The 11,180-nt window shown below is 35.8% G+C and overlaps 1 protein-coding gene across 1 annotated transcript in view; it reads left to right on the top strand.

Moving 5' to 3' along the window:
* The window catches only part of cdh8 (cadherin 8), a 91,964-nt gene that overhangs the window by 78,015 nt on the left and 2,769 nt on the right, over window positions 1–11,180 (top strand). The window contains exons 6-9 of the mRNA XM_016443057.1: window positions 1,208–1,455; window positions 5,475–5,611; window positions 7,199–7,320; window positions 7,912–8,023. Coding sequence (XP_016298543.1) covers window positions 1,208–1,455; window positions 5,475–5,611; window positions 7,199–7,320; window positions 7,912–8,023 — 619 coding nt within the window. The remainder of the gene's footprint in view (window positions 1–1,207; window positions 1,456–5,474; window positions 5,612–7,198; window positions 7,321–7,911; window positions 8,024–11,180) is intronic.

The following is an 11,180-nucleotide window of genomic DNA, read 5'->3' on the forward strand; positions in this document are numbered from 1 at the left end:
TATATATATATATATATATATATATATATATATATACAGTGAAATAACAGACAAGACAAGACTAGAATACTTTTGAGTATTTACTCTTTCCTCTTTGTCTCGACATGACAGTAGTAGCAAGGGAGGGGTGAAAATAAAATGAAATAAAATCCTCCCAAAAGCTTTGATGACTGCAGCAGACAGAGGTACATGGAATGTTCTCATCCGGGTGCCCTGCTGTCAGCCGCACTGACTTCAAAGCGTGCTGATAGAGGAACTCCTCCCCAGCTGGGGTTGCTCTCAGCCCAGCTCCAGTGTCCTCCTGACCTCCCCTGTGGGATAGAGGCTTTTTTTTTTGTTTTGATAACATAAGCAAATTATTCATTCTACCACTTCTACTAATTCCTAGAGCCTGTTTCTTTTTCATGTGTACTTCAGTGGTCAGGTCTACTTTAGTTTCTGTCAATAAAAGAGCAAAGGGGGGATTTGAGCCCTTTTTCGAGTTCAAATGAGGTAGAGGGAGATGTGATTCGGAATGCAGTGGTATCAGCCAGTAACAAGGAGAGTAAAAACCATGACATTTTTACTAGATGAAAATCGTGAGGAGGTACTGGCAATAAAACGGTGCTCTGTGTCAAGTTCTCTTCACTGTAGCATGTATGTACACAGGTGGGGTGAACATGGGGCCTTTTCCACACTGAAATCACAAATATTTATCCTGGAGTACAAATAATTCCCAAATTGTATTTTATCTGCTACTTCAATAATATCTCACCATTGGATAATTGCCTCGGAGAATACATTAACAATGGTAATGTCATGGAATTGTGGGCAAGGATCAATTTTGTTTTCATACAACACAAACATACAAATCGTAATTTTCTTGATTTCTTAACAATTTGCAATGCAGTCCTTCTGTTTCCATTAGATTAACCTTATTTGCAGCCTCGTTTAAATCCAAAACACATGCTGTCTCTGCCACAAATTAATAACATCCCACGCTCCAGGTGAAAGTGTGGTTATTGCTACTAAATATTATTTTTGTTCACCCTGCTATTGGGCTCACAGCAGCTTAAATCTTAGCCACTGCAAGGTGGAAGGAAGCCGGTGCAATTATAGTCAGACCTGCAAGCCCAGCAAACTGAGTCCGCTAAAACCAGGAAACTGTTTGTCTTTGTTTTTGTGCCCATTAATAATAAACATCTCTATTTTTCTCTCTGTTTTCCAGCCTCTGGACTTTGAGTCAAAAAAATCCTACAACCTAACAGTGGTGGCGACGAACATACGTGCCGATTCGATTACGGGTGGGCCATACATGGACCAAGCCATGGTCAAAGTCATCGTTGAGGACGCAGATGAACCCCCTGTCTTCACAAAGTCTACTTATCTCTTTGACGTGCATGAAAATGCTGCAATCAACACAGTCATAGGAGCGGTAGCGGCGAGAGACCAGGACACCACACACAGCCAAGTCAGGTAAAGGCAATCATTTCTAGCCCATGTGACCTTGTCAGAAGAGGTCTGGTGCTCTGTTGTATTCCTTGGCGAAATTAGGCCAAAAAAAACCTTCATTAAACCAAGAGAAGATCAAACTCAAGCGTCTACATCAATCTAATATCCAAGTGCTCCTTCACTACTGCATCCTACCAGCCATTAAATGCTGCTGATGAAATTTGCCTGTAGAAGTGCATTTGCATTCAGACTAAATGGAGCTCTCACCTCCACAGAATTGGTTGTACTGGGAAAGAGAGAGGGAGAGAGATAGGACAATGACACAATAAGATTCCTCCCCTTCCTCTCACTGATGTATTTCACTTCTGTGACTTCCTACTTGAAAAATTACAAGGGCACCTTCAGTATAGGTTATACAGCCAATTTATCTCAGTCCAACCTAGCATTTCATTAATTCTCCAGTGACTTGCAATGTTTCAGGGACAACATGCAACAGGTTGTGTAATTACACTGGGAACTGGGAGCAGGGGAGAAATCAGAGATTGGGTTTCAACGCTGCAATCGAGTTTACACCAAGTGAGAGCTCTCGTGTGTGTGATATATTTATTCTAGAGCTGCACAATATATCAAATTGAAATCAAAATGGCTTAGTGGGATTATTACATTGCTAAGGCTGTGTTTTAATTAAATACATGCTCTGCGTGTTTCAAAGTGAAGTGTGGCACTGTGCTATTTTACACATAAGCAAGTCATGATCCTGTGTGTTTTTAGCAGCTCAGTTCACAGTAAATGCTGCTCCACATGAATCCATCTGATTTATAGTTAATATAGTCTCTCTCTCTCTCTCTCTCTCTCTCTCTCTCTCTCTCTCTCTCTCTCTCTCTCTCTCTCTCTCTCTCTCTCTCTCTCTCTCTCTCTCTCTCTCTCTCTCCTCTCTCTCTCTCTCTCTCTCTCTCTCTCTCTCTCCCCCCCTCTCTCTGTTCACTGTATGGTGAATGAAAGAGGTTTGTGTTGGTGATTGTAAAGAGTGTGAACACCCTTTTTTTCCCCAAATCATTCAGCCATTAAAAAAAGTCTTAAATGGGAATTATTTTCATGTTTAATTTTAATCATTCTTAGGCCCTGTCCACACGAATGCGGTTATTTTTTTAAACGCAGCACCATGCAGGTCACTGAAACCGATGCACTCCTCTACAAAATCACCCCAGGCATTCCAGAAATATTTGAAATAAAGCTATTCAAGTCCAATTCAAGTTTCATTTGAAAACAGAAATCCAATGTCCATGTCCTCAAATGTTGATGTCTCTCTTTTGCACAAGAGCTGTTTGTTCTACATTGTAGTGCACTTGTTTATGTCGCTTTGTAAGTCATAGTTCTTTTCTTTGGCTTTTACTTCAAAATATTACGTATAATCATTTCAGAGTGATTTAAACGAGACATCTGTGCTTAGTGATTGAAGATAAAGAATTAATTTATTAGGAAGAAAATCTGTGGCATTTGCTGTTTCAAAGGTGGAATGTTTTTTTTTGTTTGTTTTTGTTTTTTCCTTCTTTCTAATATCCTTCCTGGCTTAGAATGCATTTTCCTTGCTATCATTCGCATTTGTGCACCCATTGGTCTGACATGCAGGCTTTTCGTACACATGTTTGTGTAATTTGGAAGATGCATTACTTCTATCCTGAGGGCATTGAGTAGATTGTGTTAAGCTAAACATGACAAGGTAATTTTAAGCATTAAGGGATGAATTATCTTTTCTAATGTGATCAAATGATTTTGGGTTGTTTGACTTTTTTTTGCTGAATTTTGAACCATAAAGTGGTAAAGTTGCATGTCTTCCCAAGCGGAGCAGAAGGGTTGAAGTCATTTTAAAGGGTAAAAGCCACTTTGTAAATAAGAAACCAGATAAAATAAATAAAAAGATGACTGACTTTATCTGGCAAATAGCCCATGATGAATTTCATAGAGAAATAAGATAACCAGACCTCACTTCAAATTACAACATTTCTGCTTGAATACAGCTAATTGTGCACATCGATGTGGTTGTCACATCAATAGAAGTAATCAAGGTGAAACGGGCAAGAATAAAAAAATAAAATAAATAAAAAAAACATTTTTGGCTTTTAAAGGACTCTGGTAAAATGAAAATATCAGTTTTAATCACAGCTCGACATGGAAACAGTAATTCACAGAAACATTTTTCCACATCAGTCTGACCTCTCAGACCATTCCTACCTTCAGCCTCCCCATATCTCTCTCTCTCTCTCTCTCTCTCTGATTTCAGGATTTCTCTTGTTATTGTGAAACTGACGTGCATCAAATGGTGCCAAGCTGTGTCCACGTTCATATTAGCCCTGTTAGGAGTATTGTCTATCTGTCAAAAGAAGTGTGGGTGTAATCAGTGGGGATATTTTAACCTTCTCTGACAGAAATCCCTCTGGCTCCAGATCTTGTTGTGGCACCTGATATCTAGCATATGCTAATACATGGTGGCTGCTCTTGATGGCAATTGTGTTATACTGATGTACGCTTTACTTAGAGTAGGCAGAGTCATTTGATTTGGTTACTGCACATTTACAGGGTGCAGCCTACTGGAAAACATTTGGAACAGTAGAATAAATTGTGGTTCTGTGAAAGTCCTCTTAATTACTCTTTTACCTGACATAATAACTACATGGCAAAAGGCCTAGAGAAGATGTTCTATCCTGTGCTTTTTTAGTAAAAAAAGAAAACAGATTTTTAAATAAAAAATAGTATTATTAAAAACTAATGCCATCACATACGTCTTCTTCTTCTTCTTCTTCTTCATCTTTTTCATTAATGTAAATTAATAAAATTGTCACACTTTACATTAGTCTTCAGACTGCAGTATAATTATATAAACAAGTAGCACCGCTGAGTAATACTAATCAACAACATGCACTTCATATCAAAAATATTTGAATGTATACATTTGACAAATGTATAATAATAATAATAATAATTATTATTATTATTATTATTATTATTGTTATTATTATTATTAATGTTTGTTATTCAGAAATGTCTGTCTATGAAAAACAAGGTATTTTACTACATACTTAATCAAAATAATCTTTGAGCCATTGACATTTTGAATTATTTTATTTTATTTTTTATTTTTTTACACCCTTAAAAAAACCCATGGAATAATTAATTACAGATTTGATTGTTTGTTTCTCTTTTTTTTTTCTCCCACTTCATTCCCCACTGTAATTTTGTCAGTTTGATTGACACATAGCAGAACATTTCAGGGTCTGTCTCTCGGTGGTACGTGGAGCTGTCAGAGCCTGACTGAAATCCACTCAGCCTCCCGGAGACTGTTCCCAGGTGGGAATGCTGTCTGGCTGCCTGCACAGCAGTAGAGCACTCCTCCTGGACTTCCACCCTCAGTCTCAGAATCTCTACAATGGCTCAACATTTTCCTCACATTCACTATCCAGACCAATTAATTTTCTTTCTTTCTTTTTTATTTATTTTTTCATTTATTTTATTACTATTTTTTTTATTTAATTTACAACCCATTCCTCATCCACTGGGGCCTTCTTAAAAGTTATACCTCCTACTCATGTTTGAGAGAATGCCGAAGTAGACTTTACCCTGATCATTCAAAGATTAGTAAATTGTAGGTGCATATAAACTAGGTTGAATATAAATGTTATATTTCTGCATGAAATCTGTTTTTTTTTTTTTTGTTTGTTTGTTTTTTTGAACTATGACAAAAAGTATGTCTTCAGAAAAAAAATGATTGAAACGATTTAATCATGGCATTTAAAATGTATTTTTACAATGTTATTTTAATATGATATTTTGGGTAAATTTTTGTTGCTTTATGTCAGCCATTGACTCTAATATTCTAATATATGTTTTATTTATTTATTTATTTTTTACAGAATTTGTATTAATCCACATTAGAAACAACTGAAAATATACTTTTTTTGGACCATTTTACCTCATATACTAAATGATTTTACTCTCTCTCTCTCTCTCTCTCTCTCTCTCTCTCGCTCTCTGTTTTTCTTTTACAGGTATTTTATTGATAGACACACTGATTTAGAGAGGCAGTTTAACATCAATGTCGATGACGGGAAGATCACATTAGCTAAACCTCTGGATAGAGAGACGGATATGTGGCACAATATCACCGTGACAGCCACTGAAGTTCGTAAGTACAGTTTTCCTTTCTTCCTCTTCTTGATTGAAACATGAAATGTTTTATGTTTCAAAATGATTGTATAACAATATCAAAGAGATCATTACAGTAATGTGCAAAGAGATCATTAAAATCTGTGTAGAGGCACTTCAGACCAATAAAAATTTCACATCACAGTTAACATCTTTGTTAATTATGTAACAGGATTTACAATGGAGAAACAAATGCAGGTATATATTCAACATGTCAAAAGGCACCAAGATAAAAAGGTCAAAACCTGCGTTCTAACTGTAAATGAACCATAACAGCTAATGAAATAGAAGCTTTACCTTATACCTAGGTACTAATTTACTGTCAACAGATTTTAAGGTGCTAAAGTTTCCTCTCAGAAACCGAAGACAGAGATTTAACAGAATTAAAAAGCTCAGCAGTAAATTAGATGGACATCTAACTTCTATTCACGCCAGAGCTGTTTGCTGTACATAGCAGATAAAATAACATCTGTTGACTGGATAAAGACCTTATTAAACACAAGCTGTGGACCAGAAATAAACACTGCACAAGCCATCCATAAACCTTGAGATTAATTTTGATTGGCATGTACAGCTACATTATGCAGATACTGGAGCCAAAAATCTTTCCCTGGAGCAGGAAAAAATATACAATTAACATAAGATGTCTTTGAGCTCAAAGAGCAGAATAAACTGATTTTTTTTAAGGGCTCCTCACATAGCAACATTGCATGTGAAGTTAAGCGTGTAAAATGTTTTTGCTCAGTGTTTTAACATGATGACCAACAAATCTGGATTTTTTATTTTTTTTGGTTTTGCCTCTGGTGAAACAGTATTTAAACAGAAATATCTGTACAGCATGGCTGTGAATATGAGTCTGAGCTACTGCATTATGTTGAAATGTCTGGTCAAGGCGCATAAGCTTTTTTTTCATAAGCTTTTTTTTTTCAATCAAGGTGGGAAATTAATTGACAGGTCAAATGCATTTCAAATGCTGTTTGCTGTTCTAAGTGTCACACATTACAGCAGTATGCCCTGGATTACCAGTAAGCTGTTAAGGTACCATGTCATGTGCTAAAGCCAAACGAATAGATAATTGCTTTAAAAGTCAGCGGTTGCAACCCTAATTAAATACAATCATTTACATGGGTCCTCAAAAGGGACTGTGAATTACTGCCAATGAATAATTTCAATGAAAAGTTACTCTAATTAAATTGCCCTTTATTGTCTTCTGCCACCGTTTTATTAATATTAATTTTTTTAACCTTCATGTATAAAACATGCACTTGTACAGGGGATTTCAAAAGCACTTTGAATGTGTTTTTTTTTTCCAACCGTAATCCTGTTTTGCATAGTTGATAATGTCTAAAGCTCAGACTGATGCTGCATCTCATCTGTCTCTCAATCAACCCAGAGGATGGGAGAAAAAAAGGAGAGGAAGAGAGACAAAGAAATAGGTGTGAGGCAGAAAGAGACTGAAAATAACTGGGTCATTGTATTTACCTGGGATTTGCAATAGCTCCCTTCTATATTTGGCCGCTGTACTTCTGTTTTCAGTGTTTTAATAGCTTGTCTCTTTTCGAATTAGGAAACCACAGTCAGATTTCCAGAGCCACAGTGGCAATCAAAGTGCTGGACATAAACGACAACGCCCCTGAGTTCGCCACCGAGTACGAAGCCTTCCTTTGTGAAAACGGCAAACCTGGACAGGTAAGAGGGCATCAATCAGGCCCGCCAGCAGCATCTGCCTCTCACAGCTCCTCCATAACGATCAGCCACGGTAAATTATAGCCTACTGATTTAAGAGAGAGAAGTAAGAGACACCTGGGTGGCCTTTTTTAGCTACTCACTCTCTCTCTTCCTTTGCAGAAAATGAAAACAATCAGATCCATTCAGGCCCGGTCAGAGCCTGCATCTCTCTAGCCGACATGCAGTGTCTGTGACTAACAGTATCAGTATGTACTTCCTCATCCTCCGCCCTCTAACACAGTCACCGTAAGAACATTCTCCATCCATGTGGGGAAAAGAATGGCCTGGACGGCTGGGTCCCGCTTTTCAGCGAGCTGTAAATCATAAAGAAAAAGAACATGTCTTGAACAGGTTGTGGCAGATATATAGATGGACTTGGCACCGAAAAGTGGGCTGCCAAAGCCTGCGCCCCTTAGCTTAGGGTCTCTACTTTTATGAGTGAATTGGACAGATTTTTCATCCCGTGTTGGCTGCTGTCAGTGTCTGGCCCGATATGATGTCAAAAATAGAGTAATGGATGACTGGTCCCTCTCTTTGTGTCTGTGTCCACAGGTGATTCAAACCATCAGCGCTGTGGACAAAGACAATCCTTCCCAGGGACACACTTTCCACTACCGCCTGGAGATGCTCAACAATCCCAATTTCACCATCAAAAACAATTTAGGTAAGTTTATCTACACAAACGTTTCCCCAACACAAAATACAAAAGATTATTGGAAACTGTGTTTACCATGTCTCTGATTGTATATGTTTTGAGCTCTACTGTTGTTGTAAATCCTTTTGGTGCACTTGGTCTTATTTTTGGGACTTAATTCTTTATTAAGGCAAAAAAAAGCTTTTTATTTTATTTTATTTTTTTATTTTATTTTTTTTAATCTCTGTTATGCCTTGTTTCTACTTAGATCCTAGTATATATGTGCTGCCTTGAGATCCTGGTACCATTGTTTTGTATCGTATTGAAAATCAAAGAAAAAAAACAATTTAGGTAAGACTGACATATGACTATGAAACACAGCAGGGAAATGAGAATGAGATGAACAGAGAGAGAGAGAGAGAGAGAAAGACATCTGTAAGTGCAAATATCATGTGTCAAGCGCAGTCCGGAGGCATGCATTTGAAGGGGAAATCTGGCAGAATTAGTGTACCCAGAAGTTAGCAGATGCACAATTGTCTGGAAATCAGCTATTTTGTACTCCCCAGTGCATTTTGAAAGAAAGCAAATGAACAGAATCCAAGCCGAGGTTTAGCGATGCAACTTGATGTAGGGTGACTTACTCAAAGCTGAGGCTGTGCAGCAGATGGTTCTAAATTAGTTTGCTAAATATACTGATTTTTTTCTTTCTTTTTTGTATAACCTATCCGACCTTCTTTTACTGCGCTCCTGCTGTTCTCACTGAACAACCTAGTATTGCACTATGCTTTCGAAGACTTGAGGGAGAACTGTATTGATGTAGTTCCATTTGGCATGTGGTCTTATGGCTGACCGTTGAAGGAGCTGTTGTTTTGGCTGCTGACCAAAAAGACGAAACGTAGTATTTTTGAACCAGACGGATCATACGTTACATGAAAAGAGCTCTGCCTTCCAAGGGACAGTAATGAATTGTGTTAATATGGAAGTAAGGAACAGTGTGAAAAGGAAAGAAATTGTGGATCCCCTATAATCAGCTTTGTGGAGTGACAGAAAAGCTATATATACGAAAGGAAAACATTACATAAAATAATAAAAACATTATTATTATTATTATTATTATTATTATTATTATTTTCTAGGTTAAATAAAACAAAGATTATTTGAGTATGTATTGCAAGAATATACTATTTCAGTCTTACTGGTTAACATTTAATTTCACGTAAAAATTATGTTTAAATCAATGTGTTACTGGCTGTTTCTTTGTAATTATTTGTGAAACTTACTAGTAATTCCTGAATGAAAACTGTTTTACCACCTTTTTTTCAGTGTAGAATTAATTTGAATAAAAACATATCCTCAAAAGACTCAAAAGAAACCAAAGTAATATATATATATATATATATATATATGTGTGTGTGTGTGTGTGTGTGTGTGTGTGTATATGTTGTTGTTATTATTATTATTATTATTATTTTAAACAATTGTTATACCTAAAACTATACTTTCTTATTGTTTATAAAAAGAAACCATAGTTTCAGGTATGAAATAGGAATTTCAGAATTCAAGAACAGCACAGAATCCAAGTGTATGTTCATATACAAAACAGATTATTATGGTAATATTTAAATATTCAGTCTTCTGTTTATTTATTACATAGACAACACATATGTAAAAAAAAAATAATAATTATAATAGGGAGAAATTAATATTGTTGTTGTTGTTGTTATAAATTGCATGTGCTGGGTTGTAGTGAAGTGACCAGGTGCACAACTTTCAAATATGTCAAGCAGGAATGTACTGGCGTTTATAAAATTTAAAACATTATTTAGAAAATGTCCTTATCTATGAGATAAACATTATGTAAAAATAAAGTAAATTAAAAGTAATAAAAGTACATTTATTATAAATAAAAATCTGTTTTAAAGGTTATAAATATTGTTTAAATGTTTTCATCTTAAGCAATTGCAGTAATGCTATAGCTAGAGTTAGCATATACAGTAGATAAAGCTTGAAGGGTCTTTTTATACATTATAATAACTGTACTATTTTATTTCTGTAAATACAATGAACAAGAAACCCACAAAGAGGATCGGTATTAAAAAAAAAAAAACATTTTGAAAAGAGAAAAATAAAAAAGAAAGATGAAACAATACTGATAGGAAAAGTGTTGAACAATGGACTACTAAGACAAAGACAGACCTTGAGAATTGTAAGATGAAGCAGACAGGCGGAATGTCATTAGTGACAATCTCAGTGATATCTTGAGAGGCAGCATGTATTATGAGTCAGCCTGAGTGAGTTCAGGTTAAAGATGGCCACTCCATCACAGAGACAGGAGAAAGCTCTGTAAGGACACCAGGCTTTGATGCACAGCCTGAAGCATCTGGTTCACTAAAGCCGCTTTCTCATCTCTTCTGCTGTGCGTGTGTGTGTGTGTGTGAGAGAGAGTGTGCTTGTGTGTTTGATCGCACTTGGTATCAAAACGTGTGCCGCAATTTGACAGCATGTCCAAAGATGTGCTATATCCTATTGCTTTTCATCATAGTACTGCATGTGTTGTTACTTGTGATTCATGATTAAAAAGTGCAGTTGTGTATTGTTAGAATCCCTTAAAAAACTGTTCACTCAAATATGAAAATGCTGTTATCATTTACTCACCCTCATGTCATTGCAAACCTGTATGCCTTTCTTGACTACGTGAAACACACGAAGATATTTTGAAAAACAGTTTTTGTCCATGGAATATAAGCAATCTTTCTTGGGATTTTCAAAAAAAGCAAGTCATACAGGTCTGGAACAACATGAGGGAAATGTTATTTTAGTTTCATTGAGCTGCTATTAGAGTTTTTGTTAGTATTCTGAATTAGATTTTATTTTTATATTATCGGATCTCATGTTAATTTTAGTTAATGTTTTAGTACTTTTGTGTGTTTTTGTCATCTTGTTTTTTTTTTATATTTATTACAATTTAATTCAGTTTTTGTTTTAGTTCCTTCAGTACTACTTGTCATATATATATATTTTATAATTTTTGTAATTATTTGTGAAATTTACTAGTAATTCCTGAATGAAAACTGTTTTACAACCTTTTTTTTCAGTGTAGAATTAATTTGAATAAAAACATATCCTCAAAAGACTCAAAAGAAACCAAAGTAATATATATATATATATATATATATATGTGTGTGTG

This window comes from Sinocyclocheilus anshuiensis, unplaced genomic scaffold (assembly GCF_001515605.1).
Source record: "Sinocyclocheilus anshuiensis isolate Anshui unplaced genomic scaffold, SAMN03320099.WGS_v1.1 scaffold1281, whole genome shotgun sequence".
Taxonomy (NCBI): Eukaryota; Metazoa; Chordata; class Actinopteri; order Cypriniformes; family Cyprinidae; genus Sinocyclocheilus; species Sinocyclocheilus anshuiensis.